General features: G+C 40.3%; 2 protein-coding genes across 3 annotated transcripts in view; one reads left to right on the top strand and one right to left on the bottom strand.

Annotated features, from left to right (window-relative positions):
• SEC24D (SEC24 homolog D, COPII coat complex component) overlaps positions 1–11,307 on the top strand; it is a 112,092-nt gene extending 100,785 nt beyond the window's left edge. For both annotated transcript variants that reach the window (XM_007107837.3, XM_007107836.3), the window contains exons 20-23: positions 2,380–2,559; positions 4,821–5,012; positions 5,996–6,085; positions 10,796–11,307. In XM_007107837.3, coding sequence (XP_007107899.1) covers positions 2,380–2,559; positions 4,821–5,012; positions 5,996–6,085; positions 10,796–10,936 — 603 coding nt within the window. In that variant the 3' untranslated portion in view covers positions 10,937–11,307. The remainder of the gene's footprint in view (positions 1–2,379; positions 2,560–4,820; positions 5,013–5,995; positions 6,086–10,795) is intronic.
• The window catches only part of METTL14 (methyltransferase 14, N6-adenosine-methyltransferase non-catalytic subunit), a 56,762-nt gene continuing 39,443 nt past the window's right edge, over positions 9,894–27,212 (bottom strand). The window contains exon 12 of the mRNA XM_024119458.3: positions 9,894–9,904. The gene's annotated coding sequence lies outside the window, so the exon portion shown is untranslated. The remainder of the gene's footprint in view (positions 9,905–27,212) is intronic.

Raw genomic sequence — 27,212 nt, 5'->3', positions numbered from 1 at the left:
CGATATTAAAAAACTGTGCATATATGCTTCTCTATGGGAATCTTAAGAACATTCTTAATCCATGACATCTGCGATGCCTAACTGGTAATTAGCCCAGAAATAGTATTGGAGCCACATGGCTCTGGAATATGACCATGATCTGTGTCCTATACCTTTGGATAATAATTTTCTTTTTTTTTTTTAATCCTAATTTTCCTTGTCTGAAGACATATTCCAGTACCATACGTTGTCAAATAAAAAATACTTTACGCTAAATAAGTGAAAGAAGTCAGACAAAGAAAGACAAATACCATATGATCTCATTTGTATGTAGAATCTAAAAAACAAACAAACAGAATCCAAGCTCATAGATACTGAGATCAGACTGGTGACTGCCAGAGGCCTGGGGGCCGTGGAAGGGGGGCAAAATGGGTGAAGGGGCTCCACAGGTACAGACTTCCAGTTATAAATAAGTCCTGGGGAAGTAATGTACAGCATGGGGACTGTAGTTAATAACAATGAACTGCATATTTGATAGTTGCTAAGAGAGTAGGTGTTAACAGTTCTCATTACAAGAAAAGAAGATTCTGTAACTTTGTACGGTGATGATATTAACTAGATTTATTGTGGTCACCATTTCACAGTATATTCAAACATGAATTATCATGATATACACCTGAAACTAATATAATGTTGAACACTGATTATTCCTCAACCTAAAAAAAGAAAAAAAAATTTACGCTAGAGAGAAAATTACAAGAAAAGAGCTTTTCCTCGTATGAGGAAACATGCATTTATTTAACTGTCTTTGGTTCTTTGAAAGGAGATAAAAATTGAGAGGGAAAACTAACTACAAAGTAGGATTGTTCTGAAATATGTTTTCCTGAACCAGTGAAGTAAGTTCTGTTTACACATTCCTTAATAGATCATGAGAAGAGACCTGTGATAAAGGGATTTAAGTTGAGGAATAAATCCTTACAGAGCCCTGAGGGAAATTTCCTTTTTGGTGTGGATTCTGATAAGTATATATTCTTTTTCATCATTAAGATAGAAAGCTAAAAAGAAATCATGAATTTATAGACCAGATATCTCTATTTGCAGATTATCATTATCCCCTATATATACTTTTTTTTTTTTTTTTTGGATATTTCGTTGTCCATTGACCTACTGTTAAATAGAAGGAAGTGACATTCAGATCAGTCGATCTTGATTCTTAGCCGTATTTATAAAATTGAGTCGGGAAGAAGGTTAAACACACAGGCAAATTACTTGTAACTTTACAAATTACAAATTATTTGTAGTTTTTTTACCCATCAAGTTGTGTTTCTAGAACTGTTTACTTGTGTTATTATTTGGAGCGTCACTTTCTGGTATGGACTTTGAGGCAGTTAGAATGAAGTCAGAATGAGGTCACACAAGCCAAAGAGAGGATGGAGAGGAAGATACAGGTGGATTATAAAGGTAGAATAGAAAGAATTCATGTACTAACAGAAGGTAAAGAAAAAATGAAATTAGGGTTCATCTGGTAGTTCTAATATCTAAAATAGGAAACATAACAGGAAGAACATGTTTGTGGAATTGTAGGAGTTTGAGTTTTCATTAGCATTCAGTAGTGACACAGCTAATAAATTCATGAAGCACTTTCTGTTTTATTTTCTACATAACTGGTATTGCAATTTCCTTATTATGGTTTATCTGTTATATGTATATCATCCCCAGTGGACATTAGACATCTTGCATGTGGACTGTGCCTCATTCCTCTGTAGATCCTTGATACTTTGAGAGAACCTGTGATGTGGTGGCACTCATTCAATGTCTGATGAGTCTATGACTAACAGATGCATGAAGAGCATAGAGGAAGAGATATCTCGTGGACAGTTGGAAATGCTGTTCTTGAACTCAAGAGGTAGAAGCTGGTAATACAGATTAGGAAATAACTTATTTATTTCATTTTATTTAATAAACATGTATATGATACTATCTGTTCCGCACTATTGTAAGTGCTTCACAAATTAGAAATAATTTAATCCTCGTAACAACCCCATGATCATGAAGTAGAGGGGCTATTATTCCTTTTTTAGAAGAGAAAACCGAGGGAAAGAGAGGGTAAGGAATTTGCTCAGTGTCACACAGCGGGTGAGAGGCAGCCCTGGGCCGGCACCCCCGGCGGTGAGTTGTGCTGAGAAGCACTACACCAAGCTGCTAGAGCACTAGAGAAAATAAAACCACCTGCCGCTCTCTCAGTACCTACTCTGTGCCAGTTTCGGTGCTTTACGTGGGTTACCATTTAATCCTCTCCACAATCTCAACAGCAAACCTTTCTATTTTACAGGTAAAGTGCTGCAGGTCTTGATTTTCGGTAAAGACCAAGCATCTGAAACCAATGTCTCTCTCTTCCAGCTTATTTTACCAGATTCCATGAAAGTATTGCCAGTGTACATGAACTGTTTGTTAAAAAACTGTGTGCTGCTCAGCAGACCAGAGATCTCAACGGATGAGCGGGCCTACCAGAGGCAGCTGGTCATGACCATGGGTGTGGCCGACTCTCAGCTCTTCTTCTACCCACAGCTTCGGCCAATAGTAAGCACACTGCGCTGGCGCATTTCCTAGAGGAGTCTGGAAGGGAATCATATTTTGCCTTTTGCCATATGTCATGTCTGAAACATTTCGTTCTTAACAAGAAACTTACGAGTCACGCATGGCTTCCCAACGCGTAGTGTGGGCCTGAGAGCCGGGGCTCTGGGCGAGCTGCGCATGCGCTTCAACCTGCGCTCGGGGTCCGTGTGGGTGGTGGGCGGATCTGAGGAGTTCTTCACGGGATCCTTCAGATGACTGCTCTTCCTTCCTCATTCCCAAATTGGTAATCTTCAATTGAATAGGCAGATTGAAAAGTGAGTTGACAAGTTGTTGAAGAAATCCAGCCTTACGGCATGAAAGGCAACTGATACGTGTGTGTATGGGATTTCACGTGCACACGTTATGTTTTTAGACGGTATATGAATGTCTAAGAGTCACCACATTTAATCAGAATGGCTATGATTAGTCTTGAGCAAATGCTATCAGGGGTTTACAAATCAGCATATATTTGAGGCTACCTACACTGTACACGGAAGGAACTGTGCTTGTCCTCAGAGAATTTACTTGGCAATATATTCTACTTATTTAAAGGTAATCCTTGATGTCGTGAATGCCCCTGTACTCTCTGACTAGACTCCTTCCCTTGAGACCTAACAAGTTATAATTGAGGGATAAGAGGGGGGAAGGCTGATGGCTTATTTCTAACTCCTGTATCCAAACTCATACCCAGGCTCTCAGTGCAATTAGAGAGTTAAATTAGGTTGGAAATAAAAAGCTATTGATCCTTTCAATCAGTATGAATGTTAGATGTAAACTGTTAACAAACAATTGATTTTCATATAAAATTGGATTATCAACTATGTGCCAGAGAAACTAGACTCTTGGGGACCTGAACATCACCACTCCACTAAAATCGCCTTGCTAAATCCAGTGGGCAGTCCTTCTCTTTTCTGACCTGTCCACAGCATCTGACACAGTTTTCTCCCTCTGGAAACACCCTCTTTACTTGATTTGTCCCAGTTTCTCTCCTGCTTCCTTTGCTAGTTTACCCTGTTCTCCCTGTTCAAGTACCCCGGAGCTCAGTCCAGGGAAGCTTCTCCTGTCCATCTACACTTAATCCCTTGGGGGTCTTACCTGTGCTCTCAGCAACATTTCTATACTGATGGTTCCCAAGTTCCTATCTCCAGCAGTACCGCTGCCCTGAACTGTGGATGTGTCTGTGCCTGTAGCCCCCCGAGCATCTCTCCGTGAGCGTGTTAACGGGCATCTTACACTGAGTCCTGATTGGACCTCCCACGCCTGCTTCTCCTGCAGTCTTCCCCATCTCCATTTATCACCCCTCCCTCCTTCCAGTTCTTCAGGACCAACGTCCTGCAGTCACCCATGGCTGCTTTCTTCCTCATCCACCCCATCTCATCCATCAGCAAACACGTCAGCTCTCCTTTCCAAGATAATCCAGAGGCTGACCACCTTTCACCCCCGTGTGTCACCACCCAGACTCAACCACAGTCGCCGCTCCTGTGGACCACCGCAGTACCTCCTAACAAGGCTCCTTGCTTGCCCCTCCAGTCTGTTTTTGGTGCAGAAGTTAAGAGTGATCCTGTTAAAATAATTGTCAGTTCATGTCCCTGCGCTACTCAGAACACTCCAGGATTTCGCATTTCAGTAAAAGCCAAAGTTCTTACTGCCCTGGCCCAATGCTGCCTGTGCTACGCTGCCCTCCTTTCTGTCTGACTCATCTTATTACTCTCCCCTTTCTCACTCCACTCCAGCCACACTGGCCTCCTTGCTGATCCTTGAACATCCCAGATAAGCTCTTGCCTCAGGACCTCTGCACCAGTTGTTCCCTCCATCTGGAATGCCCTTCCCCAGATATCCCCACGGCCCTCCACGCATGCCCTCAGGTCTTTACTCAAAAGTTATCTTTTCAACAAGCCTTCCTGGGCCACCACGGACATGCCCTATCCCATTTCCTGCTTCTTTTCTTAGTAACTCTTAACACCATCTAAATTTCTATATATTTAACTTAGATTATTTGTTGTCTCTTCTTCCCTCCAGAAAATGGTTAGCTGTACAAGGCAGGGATTATTGTCTAGTGACTAGTAGGATAGTAGTAGATAGGACTAGTACATAGTAGGAACTCATTAAATATGTACTGGAAGGAAGGGAAGAAAGGAGGAAGGGAGGGAGGGGAAAAGAAAAGAGAGGAAAGAAGGAAGGGAAGAAAGAGGGAGTTTCTAACTCTCTTGCCTTTGCCTGCATAGCACACATTAGATGTCAAGAGTACAACATTACCTGCTGCTATTCGTTGCTCTGAGACCCGTCTTTCAGAAGAAGGAATATTCCTATTGGCTAATGGTCTGAACATGTTCTTATGGTTGGGAGTAAGTAGCCCACCAGAACTCATCCAAGGAATATTTAACGTGCCATCTTTTGCACATGTCAACACAGATATGGTAAGTATATTTTTTCTTAGTTTTGCAGTAATATACAAATTCTTAAATGTTACTTTCTTTTTAGAGGCAGTTGGCACTTTGAGACATATATATGAAGTATACTTACTTTATTTTTTTAATAAAAAGATCTTAATAGTCTTAATGTCAACGAATACACAGAGTGCAATGTGAATATAAGTAATGAATTTCCTGCCTTTTTTTTTTTTTTTTTTAACAATTCCTGTGAAAAATATTGGCCATGATCTTTTCCTGAGACTTGTGACTGTGTGGTAAAATGTTCTAATTCACTTTTTCAATGGCTAACTCAAAGATAATGTATTAGCTCTTGGTGTCTTCTTGCTTAGAAGCATTAGCATTTTACTGTCTTAATGGAGGAAATCTAAATCCAGATCTTTCACATCCCCCAGGGGCCACATGCAGCTAGGTAGTTATCTTTTGTTCACCATGAACCAGATTTCAGGGAAATCTAAGAGGCCACATTCCCTTTGAGAAATCACATTTGGTGGTTTATTTTAATGTTGGAACAGTGGTACTTGGATAGCATTTTCCAAATGGGGTAATGCCTCAGGGTCCTGCAACTGATCCGCTGAAGGAATAAAGTGTGTCCTTTTCTCACACAACATAGCCTTGAAAATATCCATCTTGCAAAGGGATTAAAATCATGGTGAATGGGTCAAAGACATCCTTTGTAAAAAAACATAACACCCTTTGTGTCATTTCAGTGATATACATGTGTCAAGTTCCAGGGAAGGATTTTTATTTTCAAAAGAGAGTTCATTGGTGGAAATGCATGCTGATAAGTATGAATAATTTTTAGTACATTTTTTCATATTTTTGGTTTTTAGGTAAATGAATTAAGCCAAGAGTTCCGTATATGGTTTAGAAGGATGTTTTTTAACTTTAACATTCTAGTAATCTCATTCTGCTTCTATCTAAATGTCAGAAATTGTACTGAAACTTAAACTTGAATTTCTTAAATTTAGACATTATTGCCTGAGCTGGGAAACCCATACTCACAAACACTCAGAATGATGATGGGTATTATCCAACAAAAGTGGCCATATTCAATGAAGGTAAGAATGAGATTTTTTTTTCTTTTTTCAAGTCTTTTTAAAAAAATTTCCTTACAAACTTTTAAAATGCATGTCCTATATTTTTATAACATGATTTTTTGATAGAAAACTCACGTTAACCTCTAAGTATATCTACCTACTTGTCAATCACAAACATATAAAAATAAACAGCTATCACCATGGGTTAACCATGGGTCATCTTACTAAGTATTAACTTAGAAACAATTGATATTATTAACAGGTCTTTGAAATGATTTTTCCGTCAGTGCTTAAAATTACTTAGAACATTTGTTATATTTGGATTTTACAATTTTTGATTTATTATCTCTGAAAAATTTTGCTATTCTAGTCCTTCTAAGGACTCCTTTTTGAGTTTGAGGAAAAGAGTTTAAAATATCTGTATCTCGGGAAAATTATGCCTTGTCGCTAAGTCCCACGTACTCACCTCTGTCTTCCTTCTCAAGCTCAATATTAGAATCTCCTGGAATTTGGAATGTACAGATGACAGTGGTCTATTACTGTACTACTTCCTGCAGAGGTATAGGACACTCACCTGAAGGCAGGCCTCTACAGGAGCCAGGGTATTCTGGGGCCATTTTTCCCCTGAAACATAAATGTGATTGATTATCAGTTAACATCAGCATTCTTTACCATTGATACTGACGCATGCAAACATCAACTTTAGGTAGAACTTAGGAAATTTGAACTAATAAAGAGCTTTATAATCTCTAGGACATCTGGGTGAGCATAAAACCTTTCCAGAACTGTTTTTACATCACTACTTGGGTTCAGTTTTAGGACAGGACCTAGAGATGGCAGAGAAGGTTCAAAATAAACATGTTCTTCACTCTCTGAACACCCTGGAGACATGTAATGAAATCTTAGGGTCTTATGAAACACAAATTGAAGACCGCTGGTCCTCAGAATGCACAGCAAGGATGACCCACCTTTGTCCCAGCAGCAGCAACTGCATCTCCACAACTGACCCCATTTGCAGAGAAGAGGCCAAACTAAACATGGGGATCATCCTCGTGCTCAGCAGCCCCTCCTTCCAGGGGAAAAAACCCTTTCCTCTCCTCTGCTTTCTCCCACCTGCTCCAGTAACCCCTTATCAAGGTCAGGTCAGCTTTGGTTATTAAAATATCTGGGGTAAGCTCCAAATATGATATGTAAATAAAATATAAGCAATTGTGTAATAAAATAATTTTAGCTTGAACACTTAATCAGATTTTTTTATGTACCAGTGGCAAACTTATCTGTTGTTTGTAAAATCCTTGACATTTTCAGGGTATCATCTGTGTAAAGAATTTGAAAATCTACAATCCAGAGATGTGAGAGCTAAGGGAATCTAGGAGATACCTGGTCCACCCCTAGCCTTTCAGCTCCCCCCATCGCCATTTAGCAGATACGAAAGTGAGGCTCAAAGGAGTTCACTCACTTGGTCAGGGTTGCACAGCTAGGTCACGACAGACACAGGCCTGACCCTGGCTGTTTAGTCCAATGCACTTGGTTTTGCATGCTTTTCTCCAACTTTTGAAAATGGACCACACAAAGGAAATGAAAACACATTTAAGGAGTCTTTAAATCTCTTTGAAAGAGTCAAGATTGACTAAGATTGAGAAAGCTGAAATGGAAGGGTCAAAAGATAGCAAAATCAAACCCAGAAGGCACTGCTACCTTCTAGACTATGCTAATGAGTTTTTCAGAAAATCAGCCCTCTTAGACCTCACTGTCTGCACAGTCCTACATTTGTGGGGGAACAAAAAAAAAGATTCCTATCACAGTGTGTTCCCAGATTACCTAAATCAAATGCCTTACTGATAAATTCTACCCCTGCCCTGCTCGTGGTCATCCAGGCTCCAAATTCTCTCTTCCTCCTCTTGTGTTTTCTGGATTACTCCCTCCCCATTGGCTCCTTTCCAGTTTACAAGCTGTTCAAATCTACCTTCTTTGAAGCTGCTGCTTCCTTTTCCTTTCATTTTATCCCACAAATTTGTATTGAACACTAGCAACACAGCAGGCGTTTTACTGCCATGCTTCCTGAAAAGTCATCTATGTAAACTGCTTAAAGTTCCTTATTCCCATCTCTCCAGTTTTCTATGAACTGCCAAATTGCTAAAGACATTTTATTCTCAATCCCTTTACGGAATTTACAAGATCAAATACTACTTCTTTCCTCAGTTTTTCTCTTCTGTTAGATTTCAAAACATCATACTCTCCTGATTCTTCTCCTTTCTCACTGACCTTTTTCCTTTGGCTTCTCTTTAGTCATCTGCCCCTTAAAAGAGTTGCTGTTCTCTTAAGTTATATCCATGGCTCTCTTCTCCTTTCATTCAACATACTCCTTCTGGGCCATCCTAATCACTGCTGCCTTTTATCTGTTCCCTGTGAAATAGGCAATGAGAGACGAAAATGGCTTATGAAGTACAATAATTCTGTAAGGCCACTGGTAACCTGGCCCAGAGAATATCAGATTTAGACCTCGTGAATTAGCCAGTCATTCCTTGGAGAGGACACACAGGAAGCTGGGAAGGAGACTAACAGTGACCATTTTGCTGTTCTTCCCCCACTCTACAGAGCTATGTCCCTCCCTATAGAAATGTTAAGGAGGGTAACAAAATATGGATTCCCAATCCATCCCAGTGTTTTCTCCTCTGATTTGTGTGGTGTACCCCTTGAGGAGAAGACCACTAGCGTGTCAAGATAGCATACCCCCCACTTCTATAAATGCAATTCCCTGAGACCTTCCGCCAACAAGTGCTGGGTGGTCCAACTTTGTAGAGACTCAAATGGTAGAGCAGGATATTAATTACTTTACCTTACGGTTGAGTTTCCCCCAAGGCCGAAATTCACTCCCTAGTCTATTTCCCACTTCACATCATGGCCAGATGCATTCATCAGACAAGGTTTTACAGTGAGTACCACATGAAAACCAAAAAAATAAATAACCTAAATGAATGGCAGCATTAGAAAATACCCCACAGATGAGCAATATGAACTTCCATTAATTTCCATAGAGAAATTAAATTCTAAGGAAATCAAGGTCTCAAATCCTTCCCTCCACAATGTTTTTATTCTGCCCAGTCTCAGCCTGAGTTGTGTCACTGAGGCTGGACCCACGTTGCTGTTGCCAATAATGGACAACGGCAGAGATCCTAGTGGCACCTGGGGAAAGGTGGAGACAACACAAGTAAAGAGAAAATCGCCTTGGTTTCAGGCTCACCAGGATGCACCCCTTAAACTCCTTTGGAGATGTTTCCATGAAGGGGTTAGTTTCTTTCCCCAGGTCAGAGTGGAATATGACTATCCACACAGCTGTTCCAGTGTCAGCTCCCAGGGCTTGGCACTGACAAGCCAAGACATCACACGTGTCCATAGCCACATGGAATTAGCTGGCTTGTAATGGTAGCAAGCAGTTGTTATATTATTATTATTAGTTCAGGGTTGGTTCAGAGTTTATCAGCCAAAGGCCCCGGCCAAAATAACATAAAGGAAAAAAAGCAAGCCATGTTGACAACACTAGTCTACTTGATAAAAAAAAAAAAAAAAAAAAAAAGCCTATATAAAGCAGCAGTAGGGAGGGCTGGACCCTCCCAGCCAATATGTAACAAACCTTCCTCGCTGCAGCTGGCGTGAAGCTAGTAGCTGCGGGCCCTTTGGGTGATTCCGCACGTGAAAGGAAGTAAGATGATGCCCTGGCTCTTCTGAATTATACAGGAGGCAGGTGGAGACAATGATTTGCATGTGTGGCTCCATTAACCACGCTCATGGCTCAACAGATATCAAATTCTGACCGTTCTGATCATCTGCTCTGAATTCCTGAAACAGAGTGAGTAAGGGGGCGGTCAGTAAGTAGAAGGGCTCAGAGTATTCATGACGGACTACCCTCTTCTGGGTTCTTCTCCATGTGCCTCTTCCTCTAGAGCAGCACTGTCCAATAATGCAAGCTGCACATGCAATTCTATACTTGGTAGTAGCCACAATTCAAACGTAAAAAATCCATTTTGATAATGGATTTTATTAACCTAGTATATCCGAAATATTATCATTTCCACATGTAATCAGTGTAAAAATTGTTTTGAATACTTGAAGAATTTATTAATTTTAGTGGTTTAAGAACTTTACATTTTCTTTTTCATCCACTTCCTTTGCACCTACACTGCCTAATTCAGATCCTGATCATCTCCCACCTAGATGCTTCCAAGTGCTTCCTGTCTGGTTTCCCTCATCCCCCCAGTGCATTCTAGGCACCATAACCAGTTGTTCTTAAACACCTTCACTGGATCACACTCCCTACAGAACCCAAAGGCATTACCTCCCATTGCCTTTCAGAAGTGTGGGCTAGTTTACATGCCAGGCAGGACAGTGTCTTTTGTATGTGGTCCCCGCATGGAGTGCTAGCTCGGCCCCCACCTCCTTAAGGAAATCCCACCCTGTCCTTTAAGGTTCAGTACAGTCACCACATTGTGAAGCCTTTCCCGTAGCACTCGGCTTATGTTTCATTGTTGCCACTTATAATTAATTGTATGTCTTGGTTTTTGTTTGGGGGTCACTGCCTCTCTCCACTCTGGATAATAGGCACTTTCCTGTCATCCTCCAAGGCCTCACAGACAGTGGACATTATGTAATTTTGGTGAAATTGAAGGATACAAAATTTAGCCACATTCAGAAAATGTTTATAACCAGCTACCTTGTTGTTTTTTTTCCTAGCTCACGATAGTAAAGCAGCGAGAACAGCCAGAAATGGTTTTCCGACAGTTCCTGGTAGAAGACAAAGGGCTTTATGGAGGATCCTCCTATGTGGATTTCCTTTGCTGTGTTCACAAGGAGATCTGTCAGCTGCTTAATTGAACCTTCTCTATTGTTAATACTGCATTTCTAAGGAGATAATCTCCTTCTTGGTGCCTAATTCTCCAGATAATAACAGGCTAGTTTTGATTTCTTGCTCATTTTCAGAATAGCTTTCCAAGACGGCATTTAGAACTACAGCTTTGGTGCTCAGGTATAAAGCCAATGAAGGTACAATTGTACCTTAAAGGGAACAGTCTATTTCTGATTGCACAATTTTTAACTGTTAAAACTGATGCAGTTTGCATTTCATGAAAGGCATAGTTTACAGAACTGTAAACATTCTCAATTTTCTTTGTGCTAGACATATAAATTATTTTTCAAAATGTATAGATTTGGAGTAAAAAGTTTTGGTTCCTCTCCCATTTGCAGTGGGGAAAAAAACAACTTAATTTTTACATTATACTTAATTTTTTTTAAACCGTGTAACCCCATTGAACACATTTTTCAACTTAAAGTTTGCATAGCAGACTTTTAAATAACCTTGGAATCTATTTGGTAGAACAATTTGTGTTCTACATTTTTTTCATAATTTTATGTTGTGTATGTTAAAACTATTTTCCAGTTGTCGTTTTGTCTGTAAAACTGTCTTTATCAATATTCTTAATGGTTCCCTGTACAATTTTGATGGTTTCTACCTGTATATAATGGATCTTAACCAGTTCAATAAATCACTTCATATGCTCTTACTCAGCAGACAGAATTCATTATTTAGGTATTTTGAGGTTTTAAAAAGAAATAAGGGTAGTAGTTAAAGCATCTTGGAAAACGTTGTTTGGATGGATCACTAAAAACTAAATATTTTGGGGGGGAGTTGAGGAGAATTATTAGGTAAATAAATAAATATAAGCAATGTCAGAGACAGTGTACTTGAGAAAGGCAATTTAAAAGTTCTCCAATATGTGGGGCTTCCCTGGTGGCCCAGTGGTTAAGAACCCGTCTGCCAATGCAGGGGACACGGGTTCGAGCCTTGGTCTGGGAAGATCCCACATGCCGCGGAGCAACTACGCCCATGCACCACAACTACTGAGCCTGCACTCTACAGCCCACGTGTCACAACTACTGAGCCCGCGAGCCACAACTACTGAAGCCCGTACGCCTAGAGCCCGTGCTCTGCAACGAGAAGCCACCGCAATGAGAAGCCCACACACCACAATGAAGAGTAGCCCCCACTCGCCACAACTAGAGAAAAACCCACGTGCAGCAACGAAGACCCAATGCAGCCAAAAATTTTTTAAAAATTTATAAAAAAAAAAAAAAGAAATGTAGGTTTGTCAATATGAACATGCAGTGGGATGAGCGCATATATGATCCCAAGCTACTTTTCTACAAGGACTGCCTGTCAAGTAAGTATGGCGGTGATCCCACTCCACTCTGAGGTGAGTGTTCAGTTCTAGGCACCGTACACTGTGTGAAACAGAAGCCCAGACCACATTCCTTAATTCACTTGAAGATAGTCTAATGAATCAGATCAGCCAAGATGGCAGAGTAGAAAGATCCTGAACTCACCACCTCTCACATGCACAACAAAATCACTATTTGCAGAACCACTGATGCAAAAAAACAGAACCTACCAGAAAAGATATACAACTAAAGATAAAAAGGAACCCCAAGGAGATGGGTAGGAGGGGCGGAGTCATGATACAAACAAGTCTCATAACTCCAGATGGGCGACCCACAAATGGGAGAATAATTACAATTGCAGAGTTTCTCCCAAAGGAGTGAGAGGTCTGAGCCCCATGTTGGGCTCCCCAGTCCAGGAGTCCTGCACTGGGAAGATGAGCCCCCAGAGCATTTGACATTGAAGGCCAGTGGGGCTTACTTTCAGGAGTCTCAGAGGGCTGAGGGAAATAGTAACTCCAACTGTCTAAGAGTGCACACAAAACCTCACCTGCTCCGGCACCCAGGGCAGAAGCAGTAATTTGATAGGAGCCTGGGTTACGCCTACTTGCTGATCTTGAAAAGTCTCCCAGAGAGGCAGGAGGCATCTGCAGCTCCCCTGGGGATACAAGACACTGGTGGCAGTCATTTTGGGGAGCTTGTTCTACCAGGTGGACACTGGTGCTGGCAAGTGCCATTTTGGAACCATCCCTCTAGCTTATCAGCCTCAGGACCCAGCCCTGCCCCACTCAACAGCCTGTGGGTGCCAGTGCTGGGATGCCTCAGGTCAAGTAACTAACTGCATGGGAACACAGGCCCACCCACAGGGAGAAAGGCTGATTTAAGACCCTCTGTGCAAAGCCCTGCCACTAGAGGGACTCAGGGCCCGGCCCTACACAGCAGACCACAGGCAATAGCCCTGGGACACCCTAGGGCTCTCCAGCCAGAGACCCCAGGACCTAGCCCTACCCACCAGAAGGCAGACACCAGCCAAAAGAAAACCGCAGCTCTACATACCTGGCCCACCCACTACCAAGCTAACAGAAGCTTCAGGATCCCCCAGACCCCACACCCCACTGTGTCAGGAACCAGCCCCAACCACCAGCCATCTGACACCAGCTCTGGGACACCTGGGCCCTGCATCCAGACTCCAGGACCTGTTTCTGCCCGCCAGTAGGCCAGCACTAGCCCCAGGACCTGGCTTTACCCACCAGTGGGTGGGCAAATGCACGGGGTCTCCTGGACCCTGACTCCACCCACCAGTGAGCCAGCATTAGCCACGAGGCCCCCGGGGTTCTGCAGTCAGTCACCTTGTGACCCAGACCTGAGCTAGGAAAAGGTAAAAAAAATTGAAATATCTTTCTCAGACTCATCAAGAAAAATGAGGGCCCAAATCAATAAAATCAGAAACAAAAAATTAGTTACAACCAACACCACAGAAATACATAGGATCATAAGAGATTACTAAGGACAACTATATGCCAATACAATGGACAACTTAGAAGAAATGGACAAATTCCTAAAAAAGTACAGTCTCCCAAGGCTGAACTAGGAAGAAACAGAAAACATGAACAGACCAATTACCAGTAATGAAATTAAATCAGTAATATTAAAAAAGAAAAAAAACTCCTAACAAAGAAAAGTCCAGGACCAAATGACTACTCAGGTGAATTCTACCAAACGTTCAGATAAGAGTTAACACCTATCCTTCTAAAACTATTCCAAAAAGTTGCAGAGGAAGGAACACTTCCAAACTCACTCTATGAGGCCAGCATCACCCTGATACCAAAACCAGATAAAAATATCAAAAAAAGAAAATTACAGGCCAATATCACTGATGAACATAGATGCCAAAATCCTCAACAAAATATTGGCGAACCAAATCCAACAATAAATTAAAAGGATAATATACCATGATCAAGTGAGATTTATTCCAAGGATACAAAGATTTTTCAATATCCACAAATCAATCAGTGTGATACTCCACACTAACAAACTGAAGAATAAAAACCATGTGATCATCTCAACAGATGCAGAAAAAGCTTTAGACAAAATTCAACATCCATTTATGATAAAAACTCTCCAGAAAGTGGGCAAAGAGGGAACATACCTCAACAAAATAAAGGCCATATATGACAAGCCTGCAGCTAACATCATACTCAACGATGAAAAGCTGAAAGCATTTCCGCTAAGATCAGGAACTCTTGTATGCCCACTCTCACCACTTTCATTCAACAGTGTTGGCAGTCACAGCCACATCAATCAGACAAGAAAAAGAAATAAAAGAAATCCAAATTGGAAAGGAAGCAGTAAAATTGTCACTGTTTGCAGATATCACACTATATGAAGAAAATCCTAAAGATGTCACCAAAAAACTACTAGAGCTCATCAATGAATTCAGTAAAGTTGGAGGGTACAAAATTAATATAGAGAAATCTGTTGCATTTCTATATATTAACAACAAACAGAAGGAGAAATTAAGGAAATAATACCATTTACAATCGCATCAAAAAGAATAAAATACCTAGGAACAAACCTACCTAAGACATGTACTTGGAAATCTATAAGACACTGACAAAAGAAATTAAGGACAACACAAACAGATGGAAAGATATACTGTGTTCATGGGTTGGAAGAATTAATATTGTTAAAATGACTATACTACCTGGGGCAATCTACAGGTTCAGTGCAATCCCTATCAAAATACCAAGGGTATTTTTCAAAGAAATAGAGCAAATAATTTTAAAATTTGTATGGAAACACAAAAGACTCCAAAGAACCCAAACAATCTTGAGAAAGAAGAAAAGAGCTGGAGGAATTATGGTCCCTGACTTCAGACTATACTACAAAGCTACAGTAGTCAAAACAGTACAGTACTGGCACAAAAACAGACACATAGCAATGGAACAAAGTAGCCCAGAAATAAACCCACACACTTATGCAATTAATCTATGACAAAGTAGGCAAAAATATACAATGGGGAAAAGACGATCTCTTCAATAAATGGTGCTGGGAAAACAGGACAGCTACATGTAAAAGAATGAAATGAGAACATTCTCTAATACCATATACAAAAATAAACTCAAAATGTATTAAACAGCTAAATGTAAGACCAGAAACCATAAATCTCCTAGAAGAAAACACAGGCAGAATGCTTTTTGACATAAATTGTAGCAATACATTTTTGTATCTGTCTCCTGAAGTAAAGGAAATAAAAGCAAAAAAACAAATGGGACCTAATTAAATTTAAAAGCTTTTGCACAGCAAAGGAAACCACAAACAAAACGAAAAGACAACTACTGAACAGCAGAAAATATTTGCAAATGATATAACTGATAAAAATACAAAATGTATAAGCAGCTCATACAACATCAAAAAAACAAACAACCCAGGACTTCCCTGGTGGCACAGTGGTTACGAATCCGCCTGCCAATGCAGGAGACACGGGTTCAACCCCTGGTCTGGGAAGATCCCACATGCCGCGGAGCAACTAAGCCCATGCGCCACAACTACTGAGCCTGCACTCTAGAGCCCGCGAGCCACAACTACTGAGCCCGAGTGTCACAACTACTGAAGCCCACGTGCCTAGAGCCTGTGCTCCACAACAAGAGAAGCCACCATGATGAGAAGCCTGCACACTGCAACGAAGAGTAGCCCCCGCTCGCCACAACTAGAGAAAGCCTGTGCGCAGCAATAAAGACCCAACGCAACCAAAAATAAATAAATAAATAAAAATAAATACATTAAAAAAAAACAACGAAAAAAATGGGCAGAAGACCTGAATAGACATTTTTCCAAGACATACAGATGGTCAACAGGCACATGAAAAGATGCTCAACATCATTAATCATCAGAGAAATGCAAATCAAAACCACAATGAGATATCACACCTGTTAGAATGGCTAGCCTCATAAACAAGACAAAAAGACAACCCTCAGAATGAGAGAAAATATTTGCAGATGAAACAACAAAGGATTAATCTCCAAAATATACAAACAGCTCATGCAGCTCAATATCAATAAAACAAACAATCCAGTTAAAAAATGGGTGGAAGACCTAAATAGACATTTCACCAAGGAAGACATACAGATGGCCAGAGGCACATGAAAAGATGCTCAGCATCACTATTAAAGAAATGCAAATCAAAACTACAATGAGGTATCGTCTCACACCAGTCAGAATGGCCATCATCAAAAAATCTACAAATAGTAAATGCTGGAGAGAGGGTGTGGAGAAAAGGGAACCCTCTTGCACTGCTGGTGGGAATGTAAATTGATACAGCCACTATGGAGAATAGTAAGGAGGTTCCTTAAAAAAATAAAAATAGAGCTACCATACAACCCAGCAATCCCACTACTGGGCATATACCCTGAGAAAACCATAATTCAAAAAGAGTCATGTACCACAATGTTCACTGCAGCACTATTTACAACAGCCAGGACATGGAAGCAACCTAAGTGTCCATCAACAGATGAATGCATAAAGAAGATGTGGCACATATATACAATGGAATTATTAGCCATAAAAAGGAACGAAATTGAGTTATTTGTAGTGAGGTAGATGGACCTAGAGTCTGTAATACAGAGTGAAGTAAGTCAGAAAGAGAAAAACAAATACCGTGTGCTAAAACAGATATATGGAATCAAAAAAAAAAAAGGTACTGATGAGCCTAGTTGCTGGGCAGAAATAAAGAGGCAGACATAGAGAATGGACTTGAGGACACGGGGTGGGAGGGGAAGCTTGGGCGAAGTGAGAGTGGCATGGACATATATACACAACCAAATGTAAAACAGTTAGGTGGTGGGAAGCAGCAGCATAGCACAGGGAGATCGGCTCGGTGCTCTGCAATGACCTAGAGGGGTGGGATAGGGAGGATGGGAGGGAGGCTCAAGAGGGAGGGGATATGGGGACATATGTATGCATATGGCTGATTTGCTTTGTTGTGCAACAGAAAATAGCACAGTATTGTGAAGCAATTATACTCCAATAAAGATTGAAAACAAACAAAAAAAGAATGGCTAGCATTGAAAAGAGCACAACAAATGCTGGCGAGGATGTGAAGAAAAGGGAACCCTTGTATGCTGCTGGTGGGAATGTAAATTGGTGCAGCCAATGTGGAAAACTAAAACTAAAAATAGAACTATCATATGACCCAGCAATTCCACTCCTGGGTACATATCTAGAAAAAACAAAAACACTAAGTTGAAAAGATACATGCACCCCAATGTACACAGCAGCATTATTTACAATAGCCAAGATAAGGAAGCAACCTAAGTGTCCATCAACAGATGAATAGGTAAAGATGTGGAATATATATACGATGAAATACTACTCAGCAATAAAAAGAAAATGAAATTTTGCCGTTTGCAACAACATAGATGGACTTGGAAGGTATTATGCTTAGTGAAATAAGTCAGAGAAGATAAACACTGTATGTTATCACTTCCATGTAGAATCTAAAAATTAAAACAAACTAGTGAATATAACAAAAAGGAAACAGACTCACAGATACAGAGAACAAACTAGTGGTTACCAGTGGGTAAAGGGAATGGGAGGAGAGCAAGGTAGGGGTAGGGCATTAAGAGGTACAAACTACTACATATAAAATAAACTACAAGGATATACTGTACAACACAGGGAATATAGCCAATATTTCATAATAACTATAAGTGGGGTACAACTTTAAAAAAAAATAAAAAGATAGTCTAATGATTGCCCTGTGTGTTCCCAAGGGTACAGAAATAGAACCAATAAACAGAAGTGACAAGGTGTTGCTCAACTGAAAGAAGAACCTCCTAAGTAATTAGGCGCTCAAAGAATGTGCTGTTCAAAGAGGCAGTATGTTCTCACTTAACAAATATTTATTTCAAACCTGCTATGTGCCACGCACTATGCCCTCTACTGGGGAGACAGACAACAGTAAGCAGCACAAACCAAATCCCTGCCATCTCTACAAGTAAAGCTTCACAAATGCCATGACATGCTATATATATATTGTATGTGTATGTATTCCTGACATGCAAATATATATATAGCATATATACTAGGGATATCTGACCTAGTCTAGCTAGGGGGCAGGGTGTAGTAGATTTCACAGTAGTTACACTGAAGCTGGGACCTGGAAAATTTAGTAGACATTAGCCAGGTCATCGGGAGTATTGGTAATATTCCAGAAGAGGGAAAAATATGCATTGAAGGCCCAGAGTGAGAGAGGGCATATATTACCCTTTCAATAAACTTAAAGGATTTTAAGTTTAAAGTTGACTGGAACTTACTAAGGAGAAAAAAAGTGGCAAAAGATAAAACTGAGTGAGTCCTAGTCAAGGGGGAGTTTGGACTTAAGCCTAAAGGCAAACTGTAGACATTCAGTGACTTCAGCAAGAGTGAAAAGATCACGCTCTAGGAAGATCACTTTGGGGGTGTAAGGTGGCAGAACTAGAAGCAGAGAGCCCATTTAGGCGGCTCTCAGAGTAGTCCATTGAGGATACATGTGGTGGCCTGAACTAAAATAAGGGTACTTGACAGAGGGGGACAGGGAGGAATTGGAGTTAGTGAGGGAAAAGGAAGTGTCTGAAAATGATTTCTGCTTTGGGCAGCTGGGTAGACAGTGAGACCATTCCCTAAGAAAGGAAACAGAGGAGTTGAAGAAGATTGCGCATATGTGTGTGTGTCTCTGTGTGTGTAAGGGGTAAGGGGCAGTAGTTCACATCTGTACATGCTGAGGTCCCTTGTAAGCTATGCAAGTGAGATCAACTATAGCACCTAAATATATGGGGTCTGAGGCTCAGGAGAGAACTCTGGGCTGGAAATTTGCAAGCCACCTACATATAGAGGGGGAAAAAAGCTACACAAATGGATGAAAGAAACAGGGCAATCCTGTAGTGAGAGCACAGCAAATCCGTGACAGAGTCAAATAGACACCTGAAGAGACTGGGGAGGAAGGGCCAGAGAAGTAAGAAGGAAAACCTGGCGAGAGGATGTCACAAAGCCAAGGGAAAAGAGGGGTGCAGGGAGAGTGGGCAGCCAAGTTGCAGGCTTCCCAAAGGCAAGCTAAGAAGACTAACATGTTGAAATTAGTAAAAATGTCATGGAGAACTGGTGAGAGCAGTTTTACTGGGTCAACGAGCTTAAACGCTAGATTGGAATAGCTTGAGAAATGGGGGGCAGAATGGAGGCAACTCAAGAAGGGGATGAGAGAGGGTCACAGACAGAAGGGAGGATTTTGTTGTTTAGGATGGGCAGGGATGATTTGACATTTAAATGCTGGTGGAGAGTCCGGTATTATGCTGGAAAAAAAAAAAAGTGGCAGTACTATTTCATTCTTCAACTCTAAAGAATGTCGAAGATTGAAAACAGAAAAAAACAATAAAACCAAAACCAATCAAACAAACAAAACCCTTAGAAGAGCAAGACTTGGAGGACAGAAGGGAATATAATAGAGTACAAATGGAGAGATTCGATTTCAATGGTAGAAGAACCCAATATATAATGGAACCGCTCCAGTGAATCCTGAATGACCACGTGCCAAAAATGGTGCGAGTGCTGACCCATGGTGTTCTGAAATAGTCACCCCTTCCCCCAAACCTTGAGAGGCAGTAGAACATAATGGCCAAGAGCATGGGCTCCAGAACCAACCATACAGATTTCTATACCAGCTCTACCACACAGCTGTGTGATACAGGTGAATTAGAAACCTTTCTGTGCCTCGGTTTCCTACTCGGTTGTTTCAAGGATTAGGTTAATAAGTGTAAAAGGTTTAGAACAGTCCCTGGCACAGTGTGGCACCCAGGCATCACAGTTCATTGCCGTTATTATTTTATTAGGTTTTTAAATTAAACTTGCTAAGGATCACGAAAAGTAGGACTAATCGGACTCCTACATGCCATGAGAATCTTAATTTATATCCTTAAAACCAAGCATCTTTAAATGCTATAGAAGGGTCCAGTTAAAAGATGGTTTCAGAGATCTCACTGCCTAGAAATCTAACCTAATGACAGTAGGTTGAGAATTAGGAACGGTATATTAGTCTTTTTTGTAATGTTGTCAGATGGAAACATGGTTCTCTATTAATATAATAATGAAGAGTAAGGATCAAAATTTAGATCATGTTCAAGGATAATCTGAAATTGAACTTCAGCTCCTCTAGGAGGCATTACACACTATAGTGTCTGAAAGCTTCCAAAAAGGTTAGTCAGTAATCTTCCAGAGAAGACAATTCTTAGGGGAGAATTAACTATGTGATTTATAATTGCTGAAAACATAAGATGTAATACTGAATAAGCTGGATAAAAAGGAAAAAAAATCTTAATTGAAAAGGCAAGAGAAATCCCCTAGACATCATCTCTAACAGATGTTTTCTGGCCTCTGCTTGAAAAAAAAGTGATGAGAAGCTTACTCCTTCCCAAGCAGCCATTTATGAACAGTTCTGTTAGAAAATCATATTTAGCAGACTGTTTTACTGAAATTTCCCCTTTTTGTGCAAACTGTCTTTTGAGGGCACAGGTGAATTCTTCTTCCACTTGATGGCAGTTTTCAGATAGTTCAAAGGCTATCACGTATCCCTATCATGTCCCTTGTCCAGGCCAAACTCTCCCAATTCCCAAAGTATGTCCTCATGAACATAATTTCCAGAGCCATTGTCATCCCAACTTAATAAAAGAAAATCCAGTTTTAAATCACATTAAGAACAAAGTCATTTTGGGAAGCAAAATGACTAGTGTCTAGTTTACGAAACTATCATTATAATAGTGACTGCAGATCCAATCCCACTAGTATGAGTTGTGCAAGAATTTCTAGGGTGTACTTTTTATTTTCATGACATTTTAAAAAACTGTTACCAGTTATAAACACACAGCTCTTTTACAATAAGAATTTTCAATTTTAAGACCTTTTACAGAATAAGACTTTGAAGTCAGTATTTTTCAAACTGAGGTATCCTTTGGGTCCATGAAAAACTGTTTCTTTGAAAACATGTTAATGTTTGAAAAATAGTTTTAGGATACCGCATGGGATTTAGAGTAATGTTACCCAATCAGTGTTTTAGGGACTTAATATGCCTATTTGGCAAAAAGGCTATTACATTTATAAATTCGGGGAAATCAGATTCAGCATACTGATATAAATTTGTAGCAGTAAACTTTAGTGTACCAAAAGAAGTCATGTTTTAAAAATCAACCTAATTGGGGCTTCCCTGGTGGCGTAGTGGGTAAGAATCCGCCTGCCAATGCAGGGGACACAGGTTTGATCCCTGGTCAGGGAAGATCCCACATGCCGTGGAGCAGCTAAGCCTGTGCACCACAACTACCAAGCCTGTGCTCTAGAGCCCGTGAGCCACAACTACTAAAGCCCGTGCGCCTAGAGCCCGTGCTCTACAACAAGAGAAGCCACCGCAATGAGAAGCCCGCGCACTGCAACGAAGAATAGCCCCCACTCTCCACAACTAGAGAAAGCCCGGCGCAGCAACGAAGACCCAACACAGCTAAAAATAAATATTTTTTTAAAAAATCAACCTAATTGAATCAGAATCTCTATTTCATAGGATTGGCAGGTAAGATTTCCTATCTTTGGTCCATACTGATGACTAGCGTCAAAGCCCCACAGTCTCCTGAAGTCCTCTGCTTCAGGAGTCCAGGGCTCCTCTGCTTCCACGTTGTGTTTTGGGGAAATGAATGTGTAGCCTGGGGACGACACTTTCCTATGTGCACAACTCAGCTACCTCCCAGTGAGGTCATCTCTCCCTGAGGCAATATTACCGACCAGCAGCAGTTTCCCAAGACTCCTGGGAGCCACCCTGTGCCCGTCCTCAACCATCCTGTCCTCTCCTCACTCTCAGGCAATCCACTCTCCCTTGGGTCCACTATTACAAATAGGAGGCATGCAGTCCAACTTTTTACTTAAGCTATTATTAACAAGGTGATACAGATGTGGTTAAATAATTTGCCTTACTTTTTTAATAGGTTGCATCTGGCACAAGTATTTTAAAAATTTGTGTCCTGGGGAAAGAGTCAGATGCCTTTAAAGTCAGACCAAAGTAAATTGATTCTGTAAGTCCACTGATAAGTAGTAAGTCAGTGGAAATTACTTTGTTTCCTCAGCCTCAAAGATGATATTGTTACTTGAGAGAAAAAAAAAATCCTTACTAGAGAAACACATTCCTCTTATGCAGCAAGAAAGTAACAACAGAAGTGAAAAGAGGTTATTAAAAAATCGTCTGGGAATTACTTCCAATTATTAGTCAAGCAAAGAGTAAAGGATTCTTTATTCATTGAGCACTTACTATGTGTCACATAGTAGACGCTGAGAAAGCATCCCGCTGCCTTTATGAAGTCAATAGCAAAGACCAACTGGTAAGAGCGTGAGCAGCAGGGTTATTAACTCAGAACTAAATGAGCAGGCAAAGACAGGTATCAGATGGAATGGGAATCTTTCACTTAAGAAGCAATCACTCGAAAGCAATCAGAACTGGGAATGTTCCCCAAAGAGGTTCTAATGCCATTCTGACCCAATCTCCTTTCAGTATCATCTCAAGGAGGTGGGTGGGATGTAAAATTTAGGGAGTCAGGTGGCTGACAAGCTTACATGTGCTTATATTTTCTTAAATTTTGCTTTGGAATTATTTTTATAAATACAATATCCTTAATCATGCTTATATGCTTTAACATTTTTATTTCAATAAGACATAGCAGTAGAAAAGTAAGCTATAATCTTGAGCTCCTATTTACCATGCATATATGCCTTGCTTCTTGGACAAGGCCAAATAATCCCTCAACCTATGCAGCTTATCTGAATCATAGTTAACATGATTACATCAAAAACCAATCCTTAGGCTTCCCTGGTGGCGCAGTGGTTGAGAGTCCGCCTGCCGATGCAGGGGACACGGGTTCGTGCCCCAGTCTGGGAAGAGCCCACATGCCGCGGAGCGGCTGGGCCCGTGAGCCACGGCCGCTGAGCCTGCGCGTCCGGAGCCTGTGCTCCGCGGCGGGAGAGGCCACAACAGTGAGAGGCCCGCCTACCGCAAAACAAAAAACAAACAAAAAACCCCAATCCTTTAGTAATATGAAAGTATGTACCTACCCAGGTGTCTTGAAAAGCATAAACCTATAAAATGACGGCAAATTCTGTAAGACACTTAAGCAATTACCTTGGAAATTTAACCAGCAAAAACTACTAAACTGGGCATCTCTGAACAAAACTGCGTTTGACGTTTTGTCCTCTGCTTTAAAAAGACAAAGAAAACCAAAAAAAAAACATGCAAAAAAGGTAGAATGATGTATTCTTTTATGATATTAACAACTGTAATTATAAACTAAAAACTTGTGCAGATGTGGAATTCTATAAAAGGTGTGACAACACAGGCCTATACCTCCACATTTTCTCCACTGGACAGATGCATGAATGGCTGCAGTAACATCACTGTATTCAACTTAAAGTATTAGTCCATGTCTGCACTTATTTGTGTGTTCCAAAGTGTACCAACTACATAACTTGTTTTCAAAGGTGATGGTTTCTATCTTAATCAAGTAAATTTTTTTCTTCAAGTGAATTTGGTCACACAGTATTCGGAAGCCTGAATTTAAAATATGTGTGCAGTATTTAGCTAGCCAAATTAATTTTTAAAAATTTTAGTTCTATGAAAGGAAAATATAAGCAAAGGACACCAAACTATTTTAATTGCCAACATCTAGGGAGATTTCACATGAACATTTCAGACTTACCGTCTTCCCTCTGTGGTGATGATTAGTTGGAGCTGAGTAGTGATGTCCGCCTTACCTAGGGAATGAGGTCTCTCCCCATCTCTCTCTCAGGTCTCCATGGCCCTGAGATCAAGTCAGTGGCTATTTATTAAGGGGCTCTGTGCTGCTCCGCTTTTCTTAGAGAGGAGCTGAGAAAACCCACCAATGTGGGAAAACAGCACAGACAAAAGGGAGAAAGTAAATGAGTGTAAGTAAATATTCCCACATTAAGTATGAAAATAAAATGTGTCTAAAAAAGAATTATTCCATTATAAAACAAACTCATGGCTTGCTTCACTGATTTATATTACATGCTTAGTTCCTATATGTGTTTTACATCATTGACTTTGATTTCAATTTTTTAGAAGTATTTTTGGAAAAAACCTACCTTATCTGATTTCACTGTTTATTAGCACCTCCAGTTAGAGGCAAGAACTGTAGCACATACTTAAACTGATCATTTTGACATTTTGCCCAATTCTAGAAAAAGGGCTTACTGTAAATGAACATCTAGATTAAATGAGGTAGTATTTTCTCTGTGCATTGTAGCTAGTAATGTTTATATTTGAGTGATTGACTGGGGACCCTGAGAGCAGAAGCGATATGACTTTTTCAGAAATGGAGTCTTCGATGGGCTCAATTTGCTGGATTAATGTTCTAACGTTCTGGTGAGTCCTAGATTTATAGCTTCAAAACTGATAGTATATACTTGAGACCCAAGCTGGACAATTCAATCCCTATCACTAAACATCAAAGACAGGATAATGCTAAAAGTTCTACATGGACTCCAAGATTCAGGATTGTTCTAAGAAAGGCCTTTCTTATAAGCAAAGTCTTATGTTTTTAATAGCTCACAAAAATATGAAACACTTTCAGATCAAGGACTACTATTCAGAATGAATCCCAACTGTGCCATCATTTTGTCAAGTTAATAAAAATTATATTAAATCAGTAAATCTGGAACTATACTTCAAAGACCAAATCTTATGTTCTCAAATTCAGGATGAAAATAGTACGGGTTTTAAAATAAGCTGCTGTAACTAATCAGAACATTGTAATTTAGCAATTAAGATGGGTAGAAAGTATTTTAAGAGACATGAAAAAGAATCATTCCTAGTAACAGCCATGACACAGGACTCTCAGCTATCAACAGCACACTCAAACTCCCAAGCATCCTACCATTACGACTCCATCAACTTAAAATGAAACTATGGCATAACGCTTACTCGGTTTTCGAATAAGAGAGACATGTATTGACAGTTTAAGTTTCCACATTCATGAACTAAGCACTCAAAGGTGGTTCTTCTACTTACCAAAGTATCAGCAGTATACTGCTGGTACAGTACTGATCCACTCCAACTCTGGATATGTGACCTGGCTGCCGAGCCAGACTTGATCCCCTGTTCCCCAGCTTGACACCTCTTGCACTGTGCTGTCTCATTCCACACTTTGATTGACATCTCTACAATTCCTTGGTCTAATCTGGTGCAGTAGTATTTGGGTATGATATTCCCCACCACGAACTCTATCGTATCTGACATCATCAACCTGCTCCCCTTTTCTATTCTACACAGTGAGGAAAAGTCAAAAAGTACTTTGGGCCTCCTAACCTCCATCCTCTGAAAGAAGACAGGTAACAGGGAAAACTGTTGCCAATGAAAATAAACATCAACATTTGGCTTAGAATACCTAGAACTGTAATTATGTATAATACAAGGAATGCTGATCTTAAAATTTTTAAACTAAAAAAGTTTAGGGTTATTACAGTTACTGATTTCAATCTTCCATAAGGAATTAGTAAATAAAGCAACTAAAAATCATTTTTGGTCATCCCTAGATGATTCTGTGACATATAAAAATGATCAATATAAATAGATGACCAAAAGTCAGAAGAGGTCAGAGTAACTGAGTTTTCATTGGAAACCTTTCCTCAATGAATGAAGATCTATTCTAAAACTGATATCCCAAATCTTTACTGAAAGTGAAGGGTAGCAAAACTAGTAGGTCAATTCCATCCCGTTATAAAAATGCCCATTACATTGTCAAAGGGAAATTCCAGGCCTTGCTTTTTTTTTCCTAACACCTAGTGTTTTCTCATTTGCTCTATTCTAAATATGGTGGGCTGTGGCTCCTTTTAACTTTCAATCTACAAAAAAGCCATTCCTAACTCTCTGTAAGATGACATGATACAGATCTCACAGATGACTAGACCAGCTAAGCACCAGAAATGCTAACGTCCCTTGGCTAGGCCCAGGGCATGGACCAGAGTAGAGTCGTGTTTAAAGAACAGAGTCACTCCCTAGCTGATATTTCTAAGGACCTACACTGGGAAACTGGAGCATCTCTTTTTTTTATATATATAGCAGGTTCTTATCAGTCATCAATTTTATACACATCAGTATATACATGTCAAACCCAATCTCCCAATTCATCACACCACCACCACCACCACCCCCGCGGTGTTTCCACCCTTGGTGTCCACACGTTAGTTCTCTACATCTGTCTCTCAATTTCTGCCCTGAAAACCAGTTCATCTGTACCATTTTTCTAGGTTCCACATATGTGCGTTAATATACGATATCTGTTTTTCTGACTTACTTCACTCTGTATGACAGTCTCTACATCCATCCACGACTCAACAAATGACCCAATTTCGTTCCTTTTTACGGTTGAGTAATATTCCATTGCATATATGTACCACATCTTCTTTATCCATTCCTCTGTCGATGGGCATTTAGGTTGCTTCCATGACCTGGCTATTGTAAATAGTGCTGCAATGAATATTGGGGTGCATGTGTCTTTCTGAATTGTAGTTTTCTCTCGGTATATGCCCAGTAGTGGGATTGCTGGATCGTATGGTAATTCTATTTTTAGTTTTTTAAGGAACCTCCATACCATTCTCCATAGTGGCTGTATCAGTTTACATTCCCCCCAACAGTGCAAGAGGGTTCCCTTTTCTCCACACCCTTTCCAGCATTTGTTGTTTGTAGATTTTCTGATGATGCCCATTCTAACTGGTGTGTGAGGTGATACCTCATTGTAGTTTTTGTTTGCATTTCTCTAAAAATTAGTGATGTTGTGCAGCTTTTCATGTGCTTCTTGGCCATCTGTATGTCTTCTTTGGAGAAATGTCTATTTAGGTCTTCTACCCATTTTTGGATTGGGTT

Source organism: Physeter macrocephalus, chromosome 7 (genome assembly GCF_002837175.3).
Source record: "Physeter macrocephalus isolate SW-GA chromosome 7, ASM283717v5, whole genome shotgun sequence".
In the NCBI taxonomy this organism is placed as follows: Eukaryota; Metazoa; Chordata; class Mammalia; order Artiodactyla; family Physeteridae; genus Physeter; species Physeter macrocephalus.
This window is presented reverse-complemented; position numbering and strand designations above follow the sequence as displayed.